Source organism: Aspergillus lentulus (assembly GCF_001445615.1).
Source record: "Aspergillus lentulus DNA, contig: Alt08, strain: IFM 54703, whole genome shotgun sequence".
NCBI classification, from domain to species: Eukaryota; Fungi; Ascomycota; class Eurotiomycetes; order Eurotiales; family Aspergillaceae; genus Aspergillus; species Aspergillus lentulus.
The window spans coordinates 3,285,305-3,310,588 of NW_028322118.1; the positions used below are offsets into that span (position 1 = coordinate 3,285,305).

At 48.8% G+C, this 25,284-nt stretch overlaps 7 protein-coding genes and 3 non-coding genes across 10 annotated transcripts; 6 read left to right on the forward strand and 4 right to left on the reverse strand.

The window, feature by feature from the left end:
• Nucleotides 1–3,173: 3,173 nt before the first annotated feature.
• Nucleotides 3,174–3,246, reverse strand: ALT_t086. Its single transcript has one exon. It is a non-coding gene; the product is annotated as a tRNA-Trp (tRNA).
• A 133-nt stretch (nucleotides 3,247–3,379) lies between these two features.
• On the reverse strand, nucleotides 3,380–3,452 carry ALT_t087. The gene has a single exon. It is a non-coding gene; the product is annotated as a tRNA-Trp (tRNA).
• An 865-nt stretch (nucleotides 3,453–4,317) lies between these two features.
• ALT_t088 lies at nucleotides 4,318–4,390 on the forward strand. Its single transcript has one exon. It is a non-coding gene; the product is annotated as a tRNA-Trp (tRNA).
• A 3,808-nt stretch (nucleotides 4,391–8,198) lies between these two features.
• On the forward strand, nucleotides 8,199–8,429 carry ALT_4294 (uncharacterized protein; the record flags this gene model as incomplete). Its single annotated transcript, XM_033561112.1, has 1 exon — nucleotides 8,199–8,429. The coding sequence occupies one exon, from the start codon at nucleotides 8,199–8,201 to the stop codon at nucleotides 8,427–8,429; it is 231 nt and encodes a 76-aa protein (XP_033417003.1).
• An 856-nt stretch (nucleotides 8,430–9,285) lies between these two features.
• On the reverse strand, nucleotides 9,286–10,238 carry ALT_4295 (TFIIIC subunit 6 family protein; the record flags this gene model as incomplete). The annotated part of the gene is made up of 2 exons (XM_033561113.2): nucleotides 9,286–10,059; nucleotides 10,134–10,238. 2 exons carry the CDS (start codon nucleotides 10,236–10,238, stop codon nucleotides 9,286–9,288), a joined length of 879 nt encoding a protein of 292 aa, XP_033417004.2.
• Nucleotides 10,239–11,243: 1,005 nt separating this feature from the next.
• Nucleotides 11,244–13,773, forward strand: ALT_4296 (putative vacuolar protein sorting-associated protein TDA6; the record flags this gene model as incomplete). Its single annotated transcript, XM_089599725.1, has 3 exons — nucleotides 11,244–11,385; nucleotides 11,783–13,257; nucleotides 13,327–13,773. 3 exons carry the CDS (start codon nucleotides 11,244–11,246, stop codon nucleotides 13,771–13,773), a joined length of 2,064 nt encoding a protein of 687 aa, XP_089456063.1.
• A 1,254-nt stretch (nucleotides 13,774–15,027) lies between these two features.
• On the reverse strand, nucleotides 15,028–19,354 carry jhd1 ([Histone H3]-lysine-36 demethylase; the record flags this gene model as incomplete). Its single annotated transcript, XM_033561115.2, has 2 exons — nucleotides 15,028–15,936; nucleotides 15,992–19,354. The coding sequence occupies 2 exons, from the start codon at nucleotides 19,352–19,354 to the stop codon at nucleotides 15,028–15,030; spliced, it is 4,272 nt and encodes a 1,423-aa protein (XP_033417006.2).
• A 1,175-nt stretch (nucleotides 19,355–20,529) lies between these two features.
• Nucleotides 20,530–21,284, forward strand: ALT_4298 (putative pre-mRNA branch site protein p14; the record flags this gene model as incomplete). Its single annotated transcript, XM_033561116.2, has 5 exons — nucleotides 20,530–20,561; nucleotides 20,705–20,728; nucleotides 20,854–20,910; nucleotides 20,980–21,107; nucleotides 21,184–21,284. The coding sequence occupies 5 exons, from the start codon at nucleotides 20,530–20,532 to the stop codon at nucleotides 21,282–21,284; spliced, it is 342 nt and encodes a 113-aa protein (XP_033417007.1).
• Nucleotides 21,285–22,249: 965 nt separating this feature from the next.
• Nucleotides 22,250–22,794, forward strand: ALT_4299 (SNU13 family protein; the record flags this gene model as incomplete). Its single annotated transcript, XM_033561117.1, has 4 exons — nucleotides 22,250–22,271; nucleotides 22,324–22,419; nucleotides 22,477–22,583; nucleotides 22,639–22,794. The coding sequence occupies 4 exons, from the start codon at nucleotides 22,250–22,252 to the stop codon at nucleotides 22,792–22,794; spliced, it is 381 nt and encodes a 126-aa protein (XP_033417008.1).
• Nucleotides 22,795–23,576: 782 nt separating this feature from the next.
• Nucleotides 23,577–24,753, forward strand: ALT_4300 (STIMATE family protein; the record flags this gene model as incomplete). The annotated part of the gene is made up of 2 exons (XM_033561118.2): nucleotides 23,577–23,999; nucleotides 24,067–24,753. 2 exons carry the CDS (start codon nucleotides 23,577–23,579, stop codon nucleotides 24,751–24,753), a joined length of 1,110 nt encoding a protein of 369 aa, XP_033417009.1.
• Nucleotides 24,754–25,284: the final 531 nt, after the last annotated feature.

Consider the following 25,284-nt stretch of genomic DNA (forward strand, 5'->3'; position numbering starts at 1 on the left):
TTTCTTCTATTTCTCCTGCGTAATAATGCCTCAGGAGAAAATGCCTCAAATTGCGCAACATGTTGTGCTTCATATCAAGTACCAAGGTTGATAGTGCAGTGCGCGGAGGAGTATGTTGGCGATCTAAATGCGCTATGTCGAGTATGAGTACGGCCCCAGATACCATATAGATAGGGAACGACCTCCTGATTTGTCTTTTACCTATTGTCTGCTGGAGCACTGCATCTTTACTGAAAGACTCTGGACGTCGATGTCGAAGTTGATATCTCGACTCGGCTGTCTTCTGTATACCCCAGTACAACCGCGCTCTGACCACCCTTACAAGATCAACGTCACTGCAGTAATCCGTAGAAAACAGCAGAACCACTGACTCGGTAGAACTGATCAATCAGGCTTCACAGTACCTGGAGACCTTGGAGACTTCTCCAAGGTCTACCACCAAACAGATCGTCCGAACAGAATTCTCATCGAGACTGCGGGGTAGTCCGTCCGCTGCCGTACCTGACTTAGACTCCCTAGTCAATTTGCGGGGTGATAGTAGTCTACTCCGTCGGTTGTCGATGATTTACATTTGGGAGTAAGTACGGAGTAGTCAAAATTAAAACCTGATCCTCGTTCTAGACGGGACTATTCCAATCACATCATCGCCAACACGGAGTTTCTATTATTTTCATTATTCAATTAATGGCTCAATCGTCCCCCATATTACCCCATACGATCAATCCTATCCCAACAACAAGGAAAATTTCAAAGACATTGCGGGGTTCGTCTGATGTGATCGGAGGACGAGATCCAACCAGACTCTCCCATGATCCCATCCCGGTCTCCACTTCCCGGTAGGCTGCCCGTGATGAGGTAAGAAGAAGTCGTCCTTGTACTACTCGTGGCATCTGAGGCTTCTGCGCTTCGGAACTGTCATTCGGCTATACAATGACGCGTTGCCGAGTTGGCTTACGGGACAGGCGTTCAGACAAGACTCGGGTCAAACCGCAGGAGAGGAATCACTTGCCTTGCGCTATTACCAAATAATCATTGGGTATACACTTTGCTGCACGCAATCAGTCCGACAGAAATCGTACACACAATTCGAACTGCATGTTCGTTGTCTGATCTGGTGACAATGTCATGGGCGGCTGGACTCAAAACGTGGAAGATGCTTCTGGCATTGGTCTGAATATAAGCATCGTGCGAGCCTCGTATCTGGGAGCTCGTTCTGTTGGGCAGACATCCTTGCATTCCGGACATGCGGTTTTCTCAAGTTCAGCTGTAGGGCTGTCTCCTCACAGCCGTTGAGCACAGAAACTTGTTAACTGACATGCATGTTCGTTCTGCACTTTGGAGGTGAATAGTGCATTCAGTGGCTGTTGATGTATCTACAGTACTTTTGCGTTGAGTACCTTCGTTGGACACCACGTAGCTACAAACTTTCCATGCATCAACACATCAACGCATAGATGCTAGGATCACTACCAAGTGTTCTCGGCTGACCATCTGGAAAACCCCCAATCCTGCACTCTGGGCCACGGGGTTCATCCTCATCCCGCCCGAGTACCTAGAGAAATAAAAAAGCAAGGCGTGGCTGAACAGCGGTGTACTAATGGCAGCGGTACCACTGACCGGCGGTGAGAATGATTGCTCTTCGATCTGCTCACCAGACTCATCAACTACTGTGGACATCATCATTGTGCACGTTTGATGTTCTAGACCACCGATGCAATGGTAATACTCCGTACCCTGTAGATAGAGGAAGGTTATAGCTAGCTACTAGCAGGAATAAAGATCCTTCAAGGTACTCCCAGGATCGCACTAAGACCATTATAGTTCTTGACAGCTAAGCCATGATCCCTTGTAAGAGAATGGGAAAGTCAACTAGCAACGATCGGTATCATCTGATCATTTGTTTACTCCTTGATACAAATCTCCTTGATACAAATCACCTGATTATGCGTCAATCAGAAGTTTTCTAACACTTACTTAAGCTTAACTGCAATCTTCATTCCACCGTGTTTAAATACTGCTTTCACCTAGATAATAGTTATCGGTAAATTCTGCATCTCAGCACCGTTCCTATATGCCACCTCTTTGGCCTCACACTGCCACGCTCTCCTTTTGGGCTCCTTATCCCACCCATGCTGACACCCATCCACCTGATGACATACGACATTGTGATCTTCCACCTGGACGTTACCCGTAAGCTCCTCCTCTACAAGGGTGAACAGAGCCTGCGCCGGTGTAATAATCAATAGAGTCCATATAAACTATGCCAGATCCATGAATAACAGCAACAGCCGTGGATCTCTAAATTCAGTAACGCGTGGATTGCGATATCACGAATGTCAGAACTCAGAGAACCAGGGGAAACCGTCCAGATCACAAAGCTAATTTTCTGCACAGGCTTCTTGACTGTCGTGGGTACGGGTATGCATGGTCTTGTCATAGAGTCACGTCACGCAATCCATCAATCGCTTTGGCTCTGCATAGAGGCGAGGACGACAGTATCGCCAGTGCTAGAGTAGCGCCTGCGCCCCCGAACCCGGATAGGGATCTGTGCGATGTGTCAAATCTTTCCAGGTGAGATCATAGCCAGCTCAATGCGTCTTTGGCATCATTGTACGCAGCGCCAGGCAGTATTATGGGTCAATCACAGTGTAGCCCGTGTGATCCGCGACATATCGGCAGAACCCATCGTCAGCCAAACAAGGTGAGCAAAAAGCCGCTGCCACAGAAGTCTCGGGGAACCAGGGAAGAGTTCAATGCTTCTTGGTCTCTGTAGATATAAATCTAATAGTGCCAGCAGAGCCTTGAGACGTTATGGTCTCGACTTCGTCAGGTTGACGGTTGGTTTTGATCTGTAGGCGAAAAGTAGCCAGCAGAAGGCCGCAATGCACAGTATTCCATGCCCATACCTGGCCATGATGTCAGTTATGAAGGCAGGTTGACCGCCAAGCTCATGTGGTGGGCTTTTGTATGTCTGGAAAAGTATACAGGGACCACTCATTATATGATGACAGCATGCCGATGGATCGATCACCAATTGCCATTGTTGACTATGATCCGGCGGTGATTATGGTCGTGCTAAAAATTAATCAAGGGATACAATTATATGAGGATTACGAAGAATCAGGAGGGGGAAAGAGGGGAAAGGAACAAAAGAGTAAAAAAAAAAGATGGGATGAGGCTGACCCGACTTGAACGGATAACCTTAAGATCTGGAGTCTCACGCGCTACCAATTACGCCACAGCCCCATTGGTTGAGATCCGGCAGCGATTATGGTTGTACTGAAAATTAATTAAAGGATACGAGTATATGAGGAAATACGAATAATCAGGAGGGAGGGAGAGGGGAAACGAAAAAAAGAATAGAAAAAAAAAAGTGGGATGAGGCTGACCCGACTTGAACGGATAACCTTAAGATCTGGAGTCTCACGCGCTACCAATTACGCCACAGCCCCATTGGTTGAGATTACTGTGATATGTTCCTTTCAAAAGCCACGCAGCTGTAGTAGATACAGATTTGGTTTTGCTTGTGTATGTAATAAGCAGCATACTTACTCCGTAGCTAATAATGTTAATACCTTTCCATAAGGTAGGTAACTAGGTCCCTACTATGGCTGTGTAGGTGTTACATAAATAGTTATGTTGCAGTACACTATCAATAAACTTACAATTAATGCGTTTCTAACAGTGAAATCTGACAATTCATCTGCATTGGTTGCCTTATAGAGGTTACTAATGTACCTATTGACTCTGATGAACGGGTTTTACAGACTTTAGAAAGCGTCAGATGGTCCAGAACATTGCCAGGACCATGCGAGATCCTCAGCATTGTCAAATGAAACGTTTATTATAGTATGGGCATTGTGGACTAACCATATACAAGCATTAGCTGCATTACTGTCGTTATTAGCAAGTCTAATTTTATCTAACTGCAGCCAATACAAACACTGGCTTATCTGCTTATAAGTCATGAACAGTTACGTGATTGGTTGTAAAGCTTGGTACGCATTATGTAGTCGCTGGGACATTACATAGTCTGAAGATCAGGTCAATTAATAGAGCTCGGGTAAATCAACAAAAGTGTCTCGATGAACGTCCCACAGTGAGATAGGGTGGCCGTAGCAACCCAGTCTCTTCTGTAGGGAGGATAATGTAGGGCGATTGGGTCACTTACATGTTGATTGATATGAGCAGACGCATATACTGGGGAATTGTTATCCCTACAGTTGGACAAGTTCATCATATTGGTTACAAGTTATCAAATAGAAAAAATTGCAGTCTCATCTTGTATCTATTTTGAGCAGCTAATTTATCAAGCAAGGGGCTGTGGCGTAATTGGTAGCGCGTGAGACTCCAGATCTTAAGGTTATCCGTTCAAGTCGGGTCAGCCTCATCCTTCTTTTTTCCTCTTTTTTCCCTTTCCCTCACCCGCATCCTTCATGACCATGTTGCCTACCACTTCCCTGGTTTAATTACTTTAATTACTTTTTGTCTTTAATCGACCATTTTAGAAGCGTGGAACCCAGCCAATGTAGCAACGTATATATTATCATCGCATAATGTAGAGGATCATGCGCTTTATGAGAGCCCTCGGCACGAATATATTATCGGTATTTAGCGCTAGGCACATCCGTCGTGGACATTTATATATCCCCCCTTCACTATGGAGTGGACCACGGCCTCTACATACCAATAGGCTGGAACTTGGCTCACATCCCAGAAATATATGGACTGAAATTCCCAAAAGTCAAGAGAACTAATGCTACGTCAGATGTCCAGTGACTGCCTCTAAGAAACCCCTCTTTCGATATCGCATGGCGAAGGGGACCAAATTGTAAGATACGCAACGCAAGTAATTTGTGTCAGTTCAGCGGAACATATGGCATGAACTTCCCCACCTTCTTTAGCAACGGTGGTCAGACAGGCAAGACCATTGCTATTTGGAGGCAAGTATGTTCCCATGCTCACCGTTGGGGCTGAGATCACCCATGATAACTAGAGCGGCTGAAGCATCTTATACTGCATACAGCAGCTCAGCGACATTGTTAGAATCTTACACGACAAGACCCTGGCAGTGAGGCAATCGGGAAACTGTGTTGAGTATAGCCCAAGCGATCTCATTGACGGGCCCCAGGCAATTAGCACCCATTCTAGACAACTGACTCCACACACTATCAACCTCAGTAGTCTATGTATACGATCGCCGAACAAAGAGATGGATCGGTCTAATCATATACCACGCATAAAGTTGAATGTGGGCACTTTTGTCTGAATAATCTACCAATCAGATCTTTCGTCTGTTGAAGATATTCAGAAGCAGAGCCTTCTGTATCTGCTGTCCCATTACAAAGTTGTCGCATACCCCATCGGGCAAAGAAGACGAAGGATTCCCAAAGGGGATATGGCCCGAGGGGTCAATCCAGTATCCACAAACTAGTCTAATAATAATTCTTTCCGGCTTTCTAGAAGCTGTTTGAAACACGTAAAAGTATAAACCCAACGGAGGCATCAAGTTATGCAAATGGGTCAGAGAGATGACAGTAGGGTAGCACAATGACTGGGGCTCCGATGCACCTAGGTGATCAATGAAGGAATATTTGAGTATGTATCCCCAGGGGATGACGTAGTAGCAAAAATACAATGAAAAAAATTGACGAACATGAGAACAGTAACAGCATGGCATGACATCGGCTAAGTACTGATCGGGGCCTTCCCTCAGACAGGCCGAAGCGTACTCAGTGTACTACTCCGTAACCCAGGTCTGTAGCAGAGTTGTTGAGCATAAGCCATGGCTGAAGCATTTGAAGCCCCTTAATATAATAAACAGATGGTAAAGTCATGATATTTGAATAATTTCCCCGTTTCTACGGGATTCCCAGAGAATATTGGAGACTCAATGGATTTGATTAAGGTCTACCACAGAAAAGACTAGAAAGGATCAGCTTGGAGGAGGAAATCATCTTCCTTACGGAGTGAGCTGGAGTGATTCCCTTAGGGGAAATTCCGTATTCCTGGCACTATCTAGTCTAGTCTAGTTTAGCCTACGGAGTATTGGATTCTTGAATTCTTCCATCAGAGTTCTAGGCAAATGCAGCAGCTCCTAGATACCTCTCCGACAGTTCGGTTAGCTTCAAGCCGATCGCCGCCTCCTGCGTAAGGACTGATAATGAATGCATAGCCGTGGTGGTCTATTGGATATAGCTGGTCTTAATATGGATCCCTTACGGAGCTTCCCCGGAATTTCGAGAATTAACATCAACAATACAGTTTAGCTTCAGAAATGGTTACATCTTCCATTAACCAGGTGAAAGTCAGTCTACTGCCTATTCCTATGGAATATTCACCCACAAGGAATTTCGGTTACTTTCCCTTCCCTCTTTGCCGGTATGGCAGGCTACTCGTCAAAGAATTAGGTTGGCATGTTTTCTGCCTGATTCTGGCCGTAAGGGAGCAGGGCATGTTTTTGATTCTCGTACTTCGTACCTTTGAGACAAATAATAAGTAGACACCCAGTCAAGGCAGAAAGTGTGACATGTCTGCCTCTACAGTAGTACTTAATGCTCAGACAAATCTGATGAGCATTACCTCCGTATGATCACCCCCTTTCCTGAATAAGAATCAGTAATGAAGCAACTCCGTCGCAGAAATCCCTGACTCGATGTGTCCCCGGCCTCCCAGTGGCCCTTTCGAATTCTCCCTTGGCTCCTTACAGTAGGAGATGTACTATGCCTAGCTTTTGTCAATTGTGGAAAGACTTGGCAGCTCCTTCAAGGCTTTCACCCCCACAGTCTCCATCGAATGCACACGTATGCACCTCCAATCTCCATAGTTTCTCCAGCTTCTTTCTTTATCCACCGGCTGTTCGCCTGCCTATCAGGTATTCAGGTTACCTGCATATTCCCCCAACTTACCCCCTTTGTTCCCAATCCTCCCACCACCAGAGCCACCTCAACTCCCCAGAGGTTGCCTTGCTTTTTCCCCCGGAGCACAATAGCTTTCCCCCGGGTTACGTTCCCGCCCTTCCGTCCGTCGTGGCAAGCATGCGCAACGTACACTAAAGTCGCCTGGATACCCAACGGACCAACAACACTGCTTACTAGACTACTTCTAGTCCAGCACTCTCTTGGGTCCCTAGGTCTGGGGTGAAGCCTCATTCAAATAAATGCCAGCAAAACAGGGCGAACGCCCATCGTACTTTGAGAAAGACACCCTGGATCCCTTTAGGGCGATGATCCCTAACGGTCAATCAAACATTGGCCTGGGACCTAGACTAGGCGATGGACATGACAAAAGGGTGATGGGGATATCCGACTGGGAGAAAAAATAAAAAAAAATAAAAAAAAATAATACTACCTAATATTTGTCCGATACGATTAAAATGATCTATGGATGTTTGACTGGATGCTTCAGCAATGTACACTAACTAGCTCCTGGCTGGGGCCCCCGATCCAATCCTCATTTATATCGGGTGGATGTCACCCTACGTCCTTTAGATGCTTGATATTCTTTTAACTTTTCCAATCTCTGCTGCTTCTCTTCAGTTTTTCCAGAGCATACTACCACATTCTCTATCTGCTCTGTCCCGCCCCGTGGACAGCTCACCGGCTTACAGCTAGCCACTTGTTACCACTCTATAGTGTTGTATCCAGAGCCCTGAGTACCCTCAGCCCTCTGTACTGTCTCTCCATACAATATCAAGATCTCTTGACATACCATCTACTGCTGTGACTTGAGACTACATATTCTTTCGCTTAGCCCATCCCACGCTGCTTGTACAACCTAGCAGCCTTTCGAGATCGCCGAGGACCTTGTATATCATTACATCATCGGGATAATCCTCCAGCGTACGTACACTCTGTTTGCTTTTCTCTTCCCTGTCCCCGATGAAGGATCTTCACGAGCGATTCGCCTTCTCCAAAGACTCAAAGATTACATCACATGGCATTCGGCGATACAGCTGTTCTCCTCACTCTGTTTCGGCCCTACTCCCTTCATCGGGGATTCTCGGAGGTATCACTCTCGGAATAAAGGTAGCTAACAAGGGTATTCCATCTAATATAGATTTATACAGCTTCGTCCAGCCAGCTCAGCCCATTTTTGCCAATTGTACTCCTACCTCAGTATCTTTCCATCGGACTCTCCAGCTCACCTGGGTAACCGTCTCATTTTCAACATCAATTCAACCACAAGTATCAGTCGCAATGGCCTCACCCATCCCTTCACACCCTCCCTCCCGTCCTACCCTCGTGACACCCACGACCTTCACCCAGGACATCTCCCGCGCGATCCTCGCGTCCGCCGACGGCCCCAAATCCATCCATCTCGACTCGCATCCTCACGGGGCATTGGAGTATCCCCCTCCGCCTCCCCCGTCGCCCGTCGAGTCAAGATCAACACATTGTTTCTGGGGGAGAGAGGGGAAACGAGCTTGACCGTCGCTACCAGCTGCTGCCTTGGCTGCGACGGAGTACCATAAATCTTGCATTGCGACTTTGATTCTTCTGCTGTTTTATGGAGTCGGATTCTAGGTTGTTTCAGTTTTTGTTTTCCTGTGCTTTTTCAGCGAGCCTCATTTGTTTCTCCGTGGTTCTGTCAGAGTACATTAGGATTGGTTCGGTATGGAAAAGCAGGTATTGACTGCCAATTTTTATTGATTGATTTAGTTTCGGATCTTCATGGCGCCACGAGTCGTTTACCGTCTGATATAATATCGACTAGCTAGCGAGCCTTCATAATCACATCTCATTGCTTCATTCCCTCCGTCTCATAGGATGCATCCACGGACTAGATTGCGCTTAATATATCAGTCAATGGAATGGGTTGTTTGCAGGCACAATCCCACAAGACGAGGGGATTCAGTTGAGACGTCAGACGTAAGCATTATCACGATGATGCATGGGTTCTTCAGGTGCAATCCTTGCCAGGATCAATAGACAGGACAAACATATGGCAAGTTGGCCAGCTCAGTCGATAATGCGGCGAGAGCAACCAAAGAGTATTATGTATCCAAGGCCCAGTAGTTACCGTTCAACCACTGTGCCCTGCATAGCAAGGTCGAAAAGGGTCTCTGTGATTCAACCGAGTGCGTTACCGACTAGATTTCTCATCATCGACCGAGACTTGAACTGCCTCGAGTGACCGCATGGCGGATCAATTTTGATGCTGGCGAGCTGCATCGCGGTATTGGGCCAAACAGTCGTCCATATAACTTCAATGGCACGCTGCAATCGATTCAAGTAGGCCTCGCAGGTTAACTGGTGAATAACAAAGGCCAACTTTGTAGGCACATCAACTGGGTTGGGTCGGTTCGTCCGACATCCCCGGCCCAAATTTCTGGCCGTTAATTTCGGTGTAGAGCTCTTCCAACGCGGTCAATGCCGCGGCATCTCCTCGACTCGCAGCTTCGCTAAGCCGCTGGACCTCTGCAAGTTCCTCCTCCGTTCGAGCCCAGCCTCGTAGTCGATCCTCCAGATTCTGCGTACGTTTCGTACTGAAGACAGTGCGCACAGTGTCGCTCTCACCTCTTTGCCTCTTGATGTGCATCAATCGTTCCAGGAATCGAGCTTGATTCGACTGTGGTCCCGTCTTGCGAAGCACGTTCGCCGTTTCGGTTGTTTGTATGGAGGGCTCCTGAGCTGACCCTGAGCCGGAACTGGAGATCAGGTTCGCTTTGCGACCGAGAATCTTGACGCTGTTGGCGGCAATGAGGTCAAAATCCTTACTGCTCCTCAACGAAGAGATCGGCGGCAATGCAGACTCTAGATCGGGTTCGTGACCCGTCTCTGGACGAGTGAAGAGCAGCTCTGTCCCAATCTGGTCTGCCCATGTGCAACTGAAGATTTGGTTTTGATACGAGACTATTGGGTTGGAGGTGTGAAGGCCTAGGATTTGGACGCGCTCTGAAGGAACGTTGTCAGGCTCGGTGTTGTCAATGGCTGGTTCATGGTCATCGGTCGGGGTCAGGGTAGTTGGAACTGCAGCAGTAGACGGAGCGGGATCACGGCGTCTTGGAGGACGGATGGGGCCGTGAAGGGAGGTAAGGTCGAGATTGAGGTAGAAGGTCTGACCGTACGGGAAACAAAATAAGCTCAAGCGAACGCCTAGAAAGAGTGAAAGGAACAAGCAATCAATCATACCTCGGTGTCGACCTCGTGGTATTCATATTCGTAGTCGGAGTCATGATCCTCATCTGTCAACATGGCCGGGTCCAAGACCAATATCGGCTCGGAATGAGACTGCATGATTTAGGCCGGCAGGATCATTGGGCATAAATAGCTAGTTGGAAAGAACGACTAGCCAGTTCAAAGTTCAAATGATCAACCCTGTTGAAATCAAAAATTAGATTTGACAGTCACAATATCCCTCTAGATAGATTGATAGATAGCTACCTTAAGCGCTCGAGACCCATTTTTTTTTCCTTTGGGCGAAGGGATAACAGAAGGAAGGCGGCGGGCAGAAACTCCACTGGATCCGCTGGATAACACCTTGTGGGACTGGGACTGGGAATCAGGCGGTCGCAGGCTTGTTATCTAACTTCTGCTAGACTAGACAGTGTTAGACTACCTTAGCCCTGTTTGTGCTAGATGGCTGATGAAGGGCCGAGGGTGAGGATGGAGGGACAGGGATTATCGATGACGATGTTGGATTTCCGCAGGGCTGACCCATGATAAGATACTAGACTACTGTACAGAGTTACCCTAGAGGTACTATCTGGGTTGGAGAATATCAACATACAGTAGCAGTATTATCTGCCTGATGGGAAAGAGAACATTATCATTATTATATTCTCTACTACTGTAGTCTGGATATAGAGTGTTGTACGAACACCGTCATGATGATCTTCCCTGTGCTTGTCAGTCTGCAAAGATTAACTTAACTCAATTCCTTCAGTCTGGATCGTCCCTGGTGATCTCATCCTTTCGGGCTGCATTCATTATTCTTCCATCATCCTCCATCATTCCAATCCCCGGTTTCATCCCATCCCGTCTTCTCTACCTACCCTCGTCTTACCCCTCCATATCAGCCAAAAAGTCAACAGTAAACACGGTAACCATCCACAAAAAGTAAGCTGCTCGTTATTTATCATCATCATCATCATCATCTATTGTTGTCATCAATTGCTTCCATGTTTCCATCGAGATCCATCAGCAATAACCAAGCAATCAAAGCATTAATAATGCTCTGCCCTACGGATGATCACCAATGGTGTTATCCACATCCGTCGTCTTCCGTTCAGAGACAACCCCATGCACCTCCGTCCAGATCCCTCTGTTGATTCGATCATCTCCATGTTCATGTTCCCTGTTCGGTTCATACTTGCCTGCTTGCCGATCCGATTTGCCCTTCTGGTCCTCCCCTGTCCGCCTGCATCATCATTGGCACACATTTGTCAGTCCGGCTCTGCGCGGAAGCAAGGAGCTGATTTGCACGCTCGCTATCCACTGTTCTACATGCATCCGTCACTTTTTACTGCTCTCACGTTCTCCCTTGAAGAATGCTCTTTTTTTTTTTTTTTTTTTTTTTTCATCTATGTCTGTCATATTCACAACCATGACCCTCAGAGTTATCTAATCCCCTTCCGTTATACCCGGTCCCTCCTTCTGACTGGATGATCCGTAGCCTTTGTCTTTCCCTTTCTGTCCATGAGTTCGGATTTCTATTATTTTGTATTTATTTTCTTTTACCCTGACTCGGTCGTTGCGCACGGGATCCATCACTCAAGTCGGTAGTGGTACTGGTCATAGCTGTTCTCGACCACTGCTAACCTGGCAATGCCTTCTTATAGTGTCGTCCCCTCCATCTTCGGGCCTAGTTGCCCTGACTCTCTGCTCTTTTTTGTACACGCTCCTCGTCTTCTGCCCCGTAGTCACCTCTCATGACCCTCATCTTTCCTCATTTCCCTCTGAGGAGTCTTCCTTGACCATCCCGATCTCACTTGCGCCTGGCCGTGCAATCCCAGCCGGGACATCTTTAAGCCTTACTACCATTACTACTACTACTACCATAGCGGCCACGTCGACCAGTACTGCCCAAAATCACCGGGCTGATCCCTCGGTGCCTGATACTTCTTCTAGAACAAATACATCCAACGTCGGGGCTCTCTCCCTGGCTGTGGAGCAGATGATTGGCAAAGCGAAAGGCGCCATTATCATTTTGTCTTCACTGATCGCGTATGTTTCAATCAATAGCTTAGTACGTGCCTTGAATCCGGACGCATTCATCTGGTACGATGAGGACAGGGATGAGCAGCGCTGGATCGCATCCTCCCGGTCGTGGTTTGACCGTAAAGCCTGTCGCTGGCTGAGTCTTTGCGGTACCGCTCATTTCCACACGGTTGGTCCGCGCTTCGGCCAGCGGAAAGTCCTCACGGAGTCCAATGCCTCTGTCTCGGCGCAAGACGAGGCCGCTCCGTGGCGGTCCTTCTGGGTCCAAGAACAGGGTCCTCCGGCGAATCAGTGGGATGATGCCGAACGTTCGCTCAGAGAGATACCGGACTATGTTTTTGAATATGCTCCTCTCGTGCATCTATTCTCCAAAGAACAGTTCTGGCCATGTGATATCGCAGAGCATTTGTTCCACACCACGCCAATGTTAAACTACACGCCGGTGCAGTCACAGCATAATCATCCAACGTTGGAGGATCTGGACCAATTGAACCAATGGGAGGATGGTCGCTACGTCTTCTTGACCAGTGATGATGATGTGGAGGAACGGCCCCCGTGGATGGAAGGAGAAAAGAATATCCCTGTTTCGCCAGATGAGCACTCTGAAGAATCATGGTCTGACTGGGACGGTCGAGTGGATGGGGCCATTCCGGGAGATACGCCCGAGGGCCGCTTAAAATGGTATGACACGAACCACAAATCAATGTCGGAAGACGAAGCAGCCAGTCTACCATTGGAGGATCTCGGTTACTCCAAGTCAGAGGATCTTCTGCAGGACGAGAGGGTCAGGGACGAGCTGCGGAAACGATACGGTGGCGAACCGATAAAGATGCAAGAGACCGGAGGCCGAAGTGAGGCGCCTGCAGTGCTGCTTGTCGTGGACAAGGGCAATGGCATAGTCGATGCCTTCTGGTTCTTCTTTTACAGTTTCAATCTCGGAAATGTGGTTCTGAACGTGCGGTTCGGCAACCACATCGGCGACTGGGAGCATTGCCTCGTCCGTTTCTATAACGGCAAGCCTAAAGCTCTCTTCTTTAGTGCACATTCCGCAGGCGAGGCGTATAGTTATGAAGCGGTGGAGAAAATCGGACAACGGGTAAGTTGCGACTCCCACACTGGTGATTTTGATTGGCTTAGGGGCTAATCAATCGTTTCCAATGTGTAGCCGGTCATCTATTCCGCCGTGGGTACGCATGCCATGTATGCCACTCCTGGTGTCCATTCGTATGTTCTACCCTGGGGACTTCTTCATGACCAAACGGACCGAGGACCTCTCTGGGATCCTCTCTTGAATTCGCACATGTATACGTATGATCATGTGAATGACGCGTTGCGCGCCTCCACAGCCAGCCCGTTGGCACCTACGGAGTGGTTCTACTTCAACGGTCACTGGGGAGATAAGTTCTATCCTCTGGGAGACCATCGACAGTATCGCTTCGCAGGCCAGTATCACTACGTTAACGGTCCCCTGGGCCCGCGGTTCAAGCATCTGGACCGCCGCAAGGTGTGCCAAGGGCCCGACGAGGATCCTTGCGTGATCAAAGACTGGGTGGGCGAAAAGATGCGGCTCAAGCGCCTGTCGAATCCCCAGCCCCACGAGAACTTAGTGTGATCTGGTACTTCTCAAATGAAGCATCGCTGCCCTGGTTGGCACTGAAGCGATGTTTGGTTGAAATGTGTTCCAAGTGAACAACCTAGCGTATCCCCGTGGGAATCCCTGCTTCAGTGTTTGTATCTGTTGCATTTATCGCATATACCCCTCGAGTCTTTTTCTTGTTTGCTTGTCAAGGCCCGGAGCTGGAGCTAGACGGTGAAACGACAACGCTTATGACGGATGATGAGACCCAAGATTTCCTTTTATATTGAGGTCGGAGTTTTCTGCAGCAGAAGGTGGAGTTACTTGGATTCTTATGCTTTTATCTTTTTTTCAAACTTTGGGCCAGGTGTTGCGGTTCTTATGCATCTTGATTATTACCTTATAGGGATAGACTCGTAAGACGTGATGTGAACTAAGTCGAAATATTAGACTTGACTCAAATATTCCTGAGATATTAAAACCGAACCACTGGCTTTAAATGAATTGCTCATTCCACTCAAATATCAGGAAACCCTACAGAAGAACAAGGGGAACAATCAAGCGCTTGCTTCTCAAGGTAGAGCCATCAACTTCAACAAGAGAAACGGTGTACTCAGCTCACAAAGATGGGCAAAGAGGTATTGGACATGTTGTGAGGAGGGAAGAGAGAAGTAGACCCAGACTCAGGCCTTCGATTAATCCCTCCAACACAGAGAAGAGCCCAGGGTACGTACGCAAATAAAAGTTGAAACCGTGGTTTAAGAAAAACTGGTCAGAGAAAGACGAATGAACGAAAAGAAGTCCTTGAGCCGAAATACACCTGGGTTATCAGCCGGTTTGTTCCATTACGCGCACATAAACGCCGAGTAAGGAATCAATAATCGATGAAGAAACAAGGAAATGTAGTTGAAGCAGTCAACAAGGTAAGAAAACAATACCCTGTGGTAAAACGATGAATGCAATGAAGGAACCCCCAAAACCAACGATTACCCCAGGAGAACCCTTGCCAGCAATGGAACGCCGTGTGCGATATCCTGTAAAACAACCGAAAGAGCAGAAGATGACCTTGAAATCGGACGCTTAGAAACTCCGCCTGATGTTCCCCAAATGCCAAACCGCAAATGTGAATCCCGCCTTCTCGGCTCTCACTCTCAACCTTGCCGATTTCCAGGCCGGATACCTATGAGAAAAGGAATAAAAAGAAAGACAGAAAGACAAAGGAAAATGAAGTCATAACCGTCATGGATAGAACCGCTTCAGTATGGGTGTGATTGAAGAGCCCAAACCAGGTCACACTCGCGTAGTTCGCTTGCGCAAGCCAAACTCCTGCTCTTGCAATTCGCGAATTAAACGTAAACTCTCCGCATCAGGTTCATCGTCAGCAATCGCCGTGCGTTCACGTTTCGCGCCCTTATGCCCTGGAGACGTTGAAGTCGTAGTCATACGGTCAAACTTCTTCTCTGTCGCCGGTGAGACTCCTTTCTTCGCATGAGACGACGAAGGGCGTGATGCAGATTTCTTCGAGCTTCCCTGCGCACCAGGTGTAACTCTACGAGCGGTGGGTGGCCCACTGAAGGATGCCCGTCTTGCAGACGGGGTGTGCGTCGTCGTCTTCACGGCTTTGGCTGGCTGGCTTTCGGGCACATACCTGTCAACGTGACGTGGTTGACGGGACGAATGCCGGGAACTAGCAGTAGGCGTGTAATATACAACATGGTTGTCTTTCTCCCCATCCTGCTCGGGAGGCACATCCGTCTCGTCTGCCTGGGAAGTTGGCGGCGAAACAAGTGAAGCGGTTGGCTTCGATACGGCTGCCCCATCGACCTCCATAACGACCGTGTCTGACTGAAATGCCGGCGGGGATGCGTACGAAGTCTGCCCCACGTGAGTCTTTCTCTCGGTAGTCGTCAGATTTGTCTGAGCTATGCCATTGTGGTCGTGCGAAGTGCCAAAGTATGATGAAGCTTCCAAATCAACCGGCCTCTGCGTATGAGACATGTCCCCTTCCGCTCTGAAGAGACTGGCCGGCCTCGCCACAGGAGACGTGCTTTCCTGCTTCGGTCTCTTATTCAAAGTAAAGGGCGCGTCTTCCTCCTGCGGGGGACGCGGCCTCTTGGCTGAGGCTGCCGCCCTGGGCTTCGATCGTTCTTGGGCTTTGATAGGGTCGATTCTGCCATATTCATCATGAATGCACCGGCGCTAAAGAAATAGTCAGCTATGCACTTGCACAGGGAGAGAAACAATAAAAACGAACCTTGCTCTTTCGGCAATCATCACAAGCCTTGCTGCGCCCTTTCTTCCCTGTGCTGAGACCCTCGGGACTGCCATCATTGACTTTGCCGGTGGCTGCATTCGGTGTGCTCAAGACGGCAGTGCTGTAATTCCCAGACGCTTCAAGTCGATCTAGACCATACCCATTCGCGGCGTCCTGAAAGCCTGCTTCAGACGCAATAGCCGCCAATGAATTCAATGCCGATGCTGCATCGTGAGCTAAAGACGACTGGACTCCTGCAGGGAAAGATCCAAACGTCGTTTGCTTTGCCGATATTGTGTCGTTGTGTTCATCCTTATGCCGGCATCGGATTCTTCGCTTACGACACGCATCACAGGCAACACGCTTAGGACCCAATCCAGAGCTGCGATGTATAGATCGATGTTTCTGAACCATTTCTTCCTTCAGTTCCCTCGTCTCGGTGCTTGGCAGCGTAGAAACAACGGTAGGCTGAGGGATCTCAACGGTCGAAGGCGCAGAAGAGCTTTCTTCACTGGAAAGGCCATTGGTCAAATCTGGAGGTTGCTCTAGTGGCCGCTGTACAGCTTGCCGTTCTGCATACATGCGCTGTCCCTCTGCATTTCGCTCTGATCGACGGCTAGGTCGACCTGCTGGCTTCTTCTCCGTGAGGCTGAGCTTAGCGTTGCTTTCCACCACACCAGGGCGTGTCCATTGCGGAGCCTTTTCATTTCCACGCTTCCACGCTACCCAGATTCCAAACTTTCTCACTGTGTCAACTGGGTCTCCTTGGCCCTTCGGTATGGATCGCTTGACAGCGTTCCTAGCGTCCATCGTCACTCCCTCAACCATGTAGCCATTGGCAATCAATGCTGTCCGAAGCAGGTACTTAGCAAGATCTGGGAGCCCCTCAAGTTCGGCCTGGGAGTAGAATCGAGAATTGTGATATGGATCCCCGGCAGGCGCCTTATTTTCCCGCTCCCCAAATTCGTAGTAGATAGGATAGGCTCTGTGAAATCGGTAGTTTTCATCCTCAGCGAAAGCGTCGAGCACACTTTGAGGGATAGGATCGTCCTCCAGATATTTCAACGCGGTGTACCATTGGATCCTCTGGAAGAACGGATACCGAAACTTCCTGGGAACCTTGGTATCTTTTTCGATCTTGGCAACCTTGATCTGCATTCCATAGTTGAGTCGCGTCAAGAAATTACCGCCAATGACCAGGCTATTCGTGGGAGTCCAGACGGCGTGGATCCAGCCAGATGGAATTAACATGGTATCGCCTTCGGACAGATCGACGCGGTAACACTCCTTGGTCTGGTCGCCAAGGAACGTGGAGTCTTGCGCAGGAGAGTTGCACCAGTCTTCATATTTCTTCAGATGCTTGTCCTTAGGTGGAATGAAGAAGAAAGTCTTTTTGCCTTTCAAAATGTGATAGAAGACCGAAGAACCGCCGAAATCGATGTGGAAATCGGTATAGCAGTCTGCGACAGACATCAGGCAGTAGAATTGAACTTTCGGATAATCGCCGATCGCCTTGAGCTCTTCAGGCCATACCGCATCCTGCAAGTCGAGATCACGCACAATTTTGGGTCGGCGTATCAGTCTTCCCAATCTACTTTGTGAGACCTCCAAACTGATGACATTGCGAACGACCTTGGAGCCGGTACTCTCATAATAGTCAGCCCATTTCTGCATGTTCCACCTCTTGTCTTCGCCCTGCTGGGATTTGACGTCAATGACCTCGACTCTCTCTTCAGGACCGTAAAGCTCCGCCACCGTTCGGACAGTGAGACCCTGAGGAACAACCATGTCCAACTGGTCTTGGCCGCAGGCGATGACGGTCTCGAAGTCCTTGCCCTCCTCTGGGACGTGCTCCAACAATTCATCGAACATCTCTTGGCTAGTAGCCTCCTGGACGAGGGCGTCGAATTCAGGGTCGACAATTGGAATAGAATCACGGGTGTTCAGATGTGCTGGAATAACGATAGGCTCTGTCATGCCGCTACCGCGTTCGAAGTATTCGGCAGTGACCAACTCCGGTCTCATCCGAGGGAAGTTTTCCGGTAGAAAGCGAATCTTGCCTTCCCGAATGGGTTCAATATAATGATGTTCCAAAGAATCGCTGGCGGCCTTGACAAGACCCTGGTTGAGGCCGGCATAATCAATGGCAGTGCGGGCTCGAGATGACTTTCGAACAAACGTTGTCTGTCCGTGGATCGGCCGACACTGGCGACAGATGAACTTGTCGACTGTCCGTATCTCGCGATCATTCTTAAATCCGGCACAAACAATATGGAACCATTGCTTGCAGCCGTCACAACTGATCCATGTGACATCCCCTTGTTCTTCTGAATCAACCGGTATTCGGACCAGGTTACAGGCGGCGCAGTTCGCCTGGTTGTTCTCGTCAGATTCTGTATCATCATCTCCCCGGGAAGGCACATCCATTGATGCCCGATTAGCACCGGTATCTCCCCCTGTGAAGACTGAACTCTCGTATCGTGTCTCAGCCCCGGGCAATTTCGTGTCTGGAGGTCCTGGGCCCATTCTGGCATTGCCTTCTTCCTCTTGCCAGACAATTGGAGGAAGCGTAGAAGAGCTTGTGTTGGGCCGTACTCCCTGAATGAGCGGTCGAGAAATGAAGGCCGAACCGTCCGACTGAGATCTCATTCGAGATGATGGAAACGCAGTATTTACTGAAGCGTGATACGCGGATTTCTCGTCGTCTGGCAGAGTATATGTGCTTCCGAGACCAGCCCGAAAGTGGCTCTTCGGTTCTTCGCCGTAATGAGGATGGTAAGACTCATCAATGCTCACCCGCTTCGAGGGGTAGAAAGGCGTAGGGTGGAAGTTGCTTGGTCTCGCGAAATTTAGAAGAAGCTCGGCGTCGGTTTTCATGCTGTCGAAGGTGGAGGAAGGATTTGCATCCGGCGCGACGGCGGACTGCGGGTGGTGTAAGGGAGATGGACTTTTCTCCGACCGCGGTCGCTTGGCTGGCCGTTCTGTACTTTCAATGGACTGGGAAGGAAAGAGTGACATGGCAGGCGTTGAATCTTGAGAAGGAGGTCTGTAGGAGAGAGGCGCAAAAGTAGGACTGGTCGCTAAGGCGATTGTCGCGAGAGTGTCAATCGTGGAGCTGGAGCGACCATGGCTGGTTCGGCCATGAGATCCCCGATTTGTGGTCGAATAGACGTCACTGTTCAATGTGACCCGACCGCGATCAGAGCTCGCAGCTTGCGAGTCTCCGCGGTCAATCCACGAGGCACGAAAGTCGGTGGTTGTGAAAGGAGAGATAGGCTCCACGGCGCGTCGCGGAGGAGACGGAGTGCGGTATCGCGGCGGTCGAGGCCCGGAGTGGTTCAAGAAGGATGTGGCACCTATCATGATGAAGTCCAGGAGTAGTATAGAGAAGGTAAAAGCGAAGAAAAGGGCCGGAGAAGATTATGAGGTGCCTGCGGAAGGCGAGTTCAAAGCGGGGGTGAATAAACCACGCGGGCTAGAGAGAGGCCACCGCAGGCAAGAAGAGAGTCATTCCTGGCAGATGATGAAAGCGCACAGTCAGGAAACGATAAAGAAGTGCGGATTAGGATGGAAAATCGAGTACTGAATGGATGAGACGTTGAGGGAGCAAGGTCGCACGCCCGGAGCGCTGGGAAGTTGAGGGGGAGGGAAGTTGACTCTCTCTCTGCCGACTACTAGTTCGAGGGCGGGAGAGGACTGCAACACCGAGTGTGAGACGCACCGCCGCGGCAGGCGGGCAAATTTATTGAGAGGTCTCCACAGGGACAGTGACAGATTTTGGAGGAATGGCAAGATGATTATCGCTTGAAATGATTGCAGGAAGCGCGGTCAATTACCCTTCAAACGACAATTGACGGTGTTGGCTGGGAGTTGAGGTGACTTGAGGGAGAGGGAGGCGACTTCGAAGGCAGGCCAGAGCCCACCAGCAGTAGTCTTACACTCTACATAGCAGCACATTGTTATCTACATAAGGGTACAGTCGTTATCCCGGGGATTGGTACCTCCAACGGAGTACTAGTACTATTGCTATTTCAGTCTTCTCATGTGCTCCAGACCTACTATCAGTATCGAGGCTTCTATCGTTTGCGGCGAGGCATACCGGGGTGAGATAGTGGCCATTGGCGATCGGCACTTGGAGCGTCGGTTTGTCTCCTGCATGAATATGACTAAGTAGTATATCTTGAACCATTGTAGCTTCTAATAGACGAAGTCCAATATGATTCTAGACTTGAGTGCGATCTCCAATGAATAATGACAATCATAATGGGGATTCGCCAACGGCATCGGTCGACAAGAGGAACCAACACAGCGAAGGTCGCCTGCGCCTCTAAGCCCGATCGGGAAAGCGATCCCCCCTTCCGAACCTCGTGCTCACTTTCATCTTGCGCTCCTCCGTCCATACGGATATCGTCTCCCTCTACTCCTTCTTCCTCTTCCTCTTTCTGCTATTCTGATTGATACCATCCTCTTTGGGTGTCTCTCTTGCTTTTAGATAACTTGCCTATTAATTCTCCTGGACTTTTCTTGTCCCCCCAAGAATGAGCCGGAAGCTCGCCCCCGAAGCCAATCGGTGAGTCTCCTCGCGCGAATCTGCCCCTCCGCCAGAGTCTCTTACTGCTCTTGGCCTGCCATCACGCGATAGTCGCTTTTCTCAACTACACGCGGACATCTTGCCCCATAAGTGATCATATACGCTAACAGATGGTTTTCCAGGATTCTCTTCGTCAAGAACCTCAAGTACGTTTCATTCATCACTGCCCTGCTGCAAAATCGACAGTCCGACTACTATGATGTCTTCTCCATATGCGAATTACCTATAGTGCCGCTTGATGACCAAGGACTGATGAGATGATTTCGTGCAGCTACAACGTGACTGCTGAGCAGCTATTTGACCTCTTCGGCAAATTTGGACCCATCCGGTAAGCCATACTTTTGAGACACACATGCATGCTCTGTGTTTTAGAATATATAAGCTCACACTATCTTAGTCAAATCCGCCAAGGAATTGCGAACAACTCAAAGGGTACCGCTTTCGTCGTATACGAAGACGTTCACGACGCCAAGCAGGCATGCGATAAGCTCAATGGCTTCAATTTCCAGAACAGATACCTCGTTGGTACGTGTCACCTGGTGGCAACAGAGAGGCAGTTGCTTGGTGCAAGGAGAATGTATTTGCTGATTACTGGTTCTAGTGTTATACCACCAGCCGGAGAAAATGCTTAGGTCGAAAGAGGACCTGGCGGAAAGGCAAGAGAATTTGGAACGTCTCAAACAGCAACATGGGATAGAATGAGGCGCCTTTTTTCTTTTTGACGATTTCTCTGAGTACCCTTTGCAGGCATCGAGCTGCATCTTGTCTAACATGGGTTGGTTGTGGGGTTTCCGGCGTTTGACTCGTATGGTTTTCGTGGCTCTTAATTACGGGTATGAGGGTTCCTGGCGGGTATAATGAGTCTCCCTGGTCATCGTCTAGGGAATGAGATAGAGTTAGTCTCGTCTGGGCTGGGATCTGTTTTGTTGTGCCGGCCAGTTGCTATCAACAATATTATTATCGTTTCCGTTGCTGCGGCATGGGCAGCTTGCGGACATTTCATCTCCATCGTCTTAGGGCATACGGATAAGAAGACAGTAGTTTAGAAAAAGTCTGCCCCCGCAAAGCGTGGCCAAGGTGTTTGCCACGGCTCTCAGTTGTGGTCGTGCGTGAGCTGAAGGTCATGACATCGCCTTCGAAAGTCTACAGCATAGCGGAGGGGATATGGTAGAGGTCTACTCTGTACTGCCCCCTGCACCCTTTAGGGCTGATTTTACATGCTGGCATAACCAGGGTAAGACTCCTTTTCGGTTTCACTGAGATGAGGACGTAATTGAAAGACGAAATCAGGCTGGTTCCGTCCAATACTCTTCAAGGACAACGATACGGAAGCGATGTGTGTTGTAACAAAAGTGAAAGAGATTTCTACGGACCTTGACACTTGAGTAGTGTACTAGCATGAGGTCATTGCCTTACTGCCTTATAATTAAGGTATGAAACGATTTCTGACCATCGGGTGCAGGCCATCCAAAAAAGGACTAGCGCCGGGGACACCTGCGGCCCCACCGACCATTTTCTCTTCAAGATTTTCTTTGCAGGGCTCTTATCATGAAGACTACTCTCAAGCATCTCTTTCCACCTGTTCTTTAGATACCCTGCAATACGGCAGTGATCCTTTGAGTGAGCCATTTCATCTTATTTTGAAAAGCCAACACTCACTTCAAACAATGTCTGGTGAAACTTCTGCCGGTAAGCGAAATTTTACCGCTCGTCTCGCGACCATCTGCTAATGAATATGCAGCCTGGCCCATTGCCGACGAGGCCCTCACCCAGAACCTCCTGGATTTGGTGCAGCAGGCTTCTCACTACCGTCAGCTGAAGAAGGGTGCCAACGAGGGTATGTCTATCTGGTTATCCTTTTGTCTCTTTGTTCTTAACTGACATTCTGCTTCAGCTACCAAGACTCTCAATCGTGGTACCGCCGAAATTGTCATCCTCGCTGCCGACACCTCCCCTCTGGCTATCCTGCTTCACATTCCTCTTCTTTGCGAAGATAAGAACGTATGATTTTCTTTTGATATACTTATACTCTGGTCGAATACTAACTATCAATCAGGTGCCTTACGTGTACGTTCCTAGCAAGCTCGCTCTGGGCCGTGCGACTGGTGTCTCCCGTCCCGTGATTGCGGCCAGCATCACCACCAACGAAGCCAGTGACCTGATGGGCCAGATCAGAACCATCAAGGACAAGGTCGAGAGACTGATGATCTAAACATGGTTTCGATCTGTGGATGAGTGAGGCAATTCCGGAGCTTGGCCCTTACAGTCCGAGCTGGTCGACATGGCCCAGACTGTAAGGGTGCATGGATCATCGAGTCAAACCACAAGTCTATCTTCAAATTGAACTCGTGGTACAAATGATTCAGGAAGTAGCAAACGGTTGAATATTTTTGCCTGTACTTCTCATGTCTTTGGATAATTGCTATATCTCGCTCGTCACAACGAGTGTCACCAATGAAGTGAGTTGTTTGACCACTCATCCCTCTTTTGGAGAAATATGTAGCGTAGGGAAGTATAAACAAAATAATCATTAGGTATATTTTCGAAAGTAAGAACTAGATAGATAGAAGTGTTGACGAATCATCTATGCGCCTTGGCGCTGCAGGATGAGCGGCGTGACTAAATCGAACTAGTGAACCATAGACCGTCACCTGGCGGAGGCATGTCTCATTCTGGCACTGACGACTTGTGGCATTTCAAGACAACCCACCTGGACTGGTTCCGACTCCTTGCTGGTAAAGGACATCCATTTAAGAATCTCTTTTCTTACCTTTCATGTATTTCCGCCCACTTTGATCTATCCAAGCTCGAGTCTTAAGCATTGTGGCGGGTCCAGCAATACACTCTATTTCGGTCATCATCACTGATGCCTGCTATACGAGCCGCCCTCGTTCTATAGGGAGCTCTTGAAAGAGCCCCAGTTTCATTGCCTCGACGTGCCTTATTTTTTTTTTTTTTTGAAGATTGTGGACGTCGAAGGCGGGGACAGCAGCGATGTCTCTCCCGTCTATGACTTCACTGGCCGCGGCGGCTACAGCCATCGCCGTAATGAGCAGTGGCGCCCCAACATCATCACCCACACCTTCAATACCTGTACCCTCTTCCATGGCTGGTCCGCATCATGATCATGATGGAGAAGACAATGGAGAATGCAGACTGCTGGGTCCCTTTTCGATTCTGGTCCAAGCGGCACTCGGATCACTGGCGCTGTTGTCCTTGGTGTACAAGCGCTGGAGGGAGAGACCTCAGCGGCCTGTGAAGGTGTGGGCATTTGACGTATCGAAACAAGTCTTTGGGTCGGCGATGCTACATCTTGCGAATCTACTCATGTCCATGTTCTCTGCCGGCCAATTCGAAATCACGAGCAAATACAGACCGAATCCGTGCTCGTTCTATCTATTGAATTTGGGGATTGACGTGAGTCATTTCCGGACATTTTGGAATTTGCTGTGATGTAGGAGCTGACAATTGACCTGCGGATCAGACTACGCTCGGAATCCCCATTCTCATCTTCATTCTCCACATTCTAAACCGCCTAGCGGCATATACTCCCCTTGCGAACCCCCCGGAATCGATCGAGTCTGGAAACTATGGCGCTCCGCCACGGGCCGCCTGGTGGTTCAAGCAGGCTATGATATACTTCTTTGGGCTATTGGGAATGAAAATTTGCGTCTTTTTTCTCATTCAACTACTGCCCTTCATTGTCAAGATAGGTGACTGGGCACTGCGCTGGACGGAAGGGAACACAGCTCTGCAGATCATCTTCGTCATGCTGCTTTTCCCAGTGATCATGAACGCCATCCAGTACTACATCATTGATACTTTCATCAAGAAACCGCTATCTCGAACTCACGAGCTGCTCCAGGAAGAAGATGAGGTGGAAGATGCTTTGCTGGATGACAGTCGAACACCGCGCAATGCACTGCTGTCTAACGTTGACGATGCTGATACATTTGGGCCGGATGAAGGTATCATAGGAAAGGATCTGGGCAAAAATCTGGAACCGCCCGCAAGACCGAACGGATTTGGTCATGCCGAGTACGACCCGGCAGTTGATGGGGAGTATTTATCCCCGGCGTCATCGGCGTCTGCCAGCTCCAGCAGCAGTCATGGAGAATACGATGCAATGTCATCTTCGACAAAGCTTACACTTCAAAACAAGAGATCATGACGACCTTGTTTATGCTTATGCGTCGGCGTTGGGTGCTTGATATGGATACTTTTTGTGCCACGTCGCGGCCGGTTTTGCTCCTTTTTTGTTCGCGGCCTCATACACTCCCAGAAATTTGTTTATAGCGATCCAAATGACATGTATATGCTTTAGTCACACTCCAATAAGATATCACGACTCACCGTGCAATCGAGTCCATGGGTAATATGTTAGGCATAGGGTAGAGCATGCAGAATTGGCGTATCTTTCTCTTTCCACGACAAAGGCTATTATTGAATAATTATCCCACGACGTATTGGAATAAATTAGTCATTTTCAATGTTTCAACTCTGTTGACCGTCAGCTATATACCTGTGTTGAGCTGCTTGAACCGGAAGATGCCATAGGATCAACACCCACCGCCACCGTCACCGCCTTATTCTGCCGTTGAAGCGAAAAGAAAATTATTGTCAGGTCTTTTGACGGCCCGCAGACGATATTTCATTCGATCTGAACAATAGTCTCACATTGTGATATCTATATATGGTACAT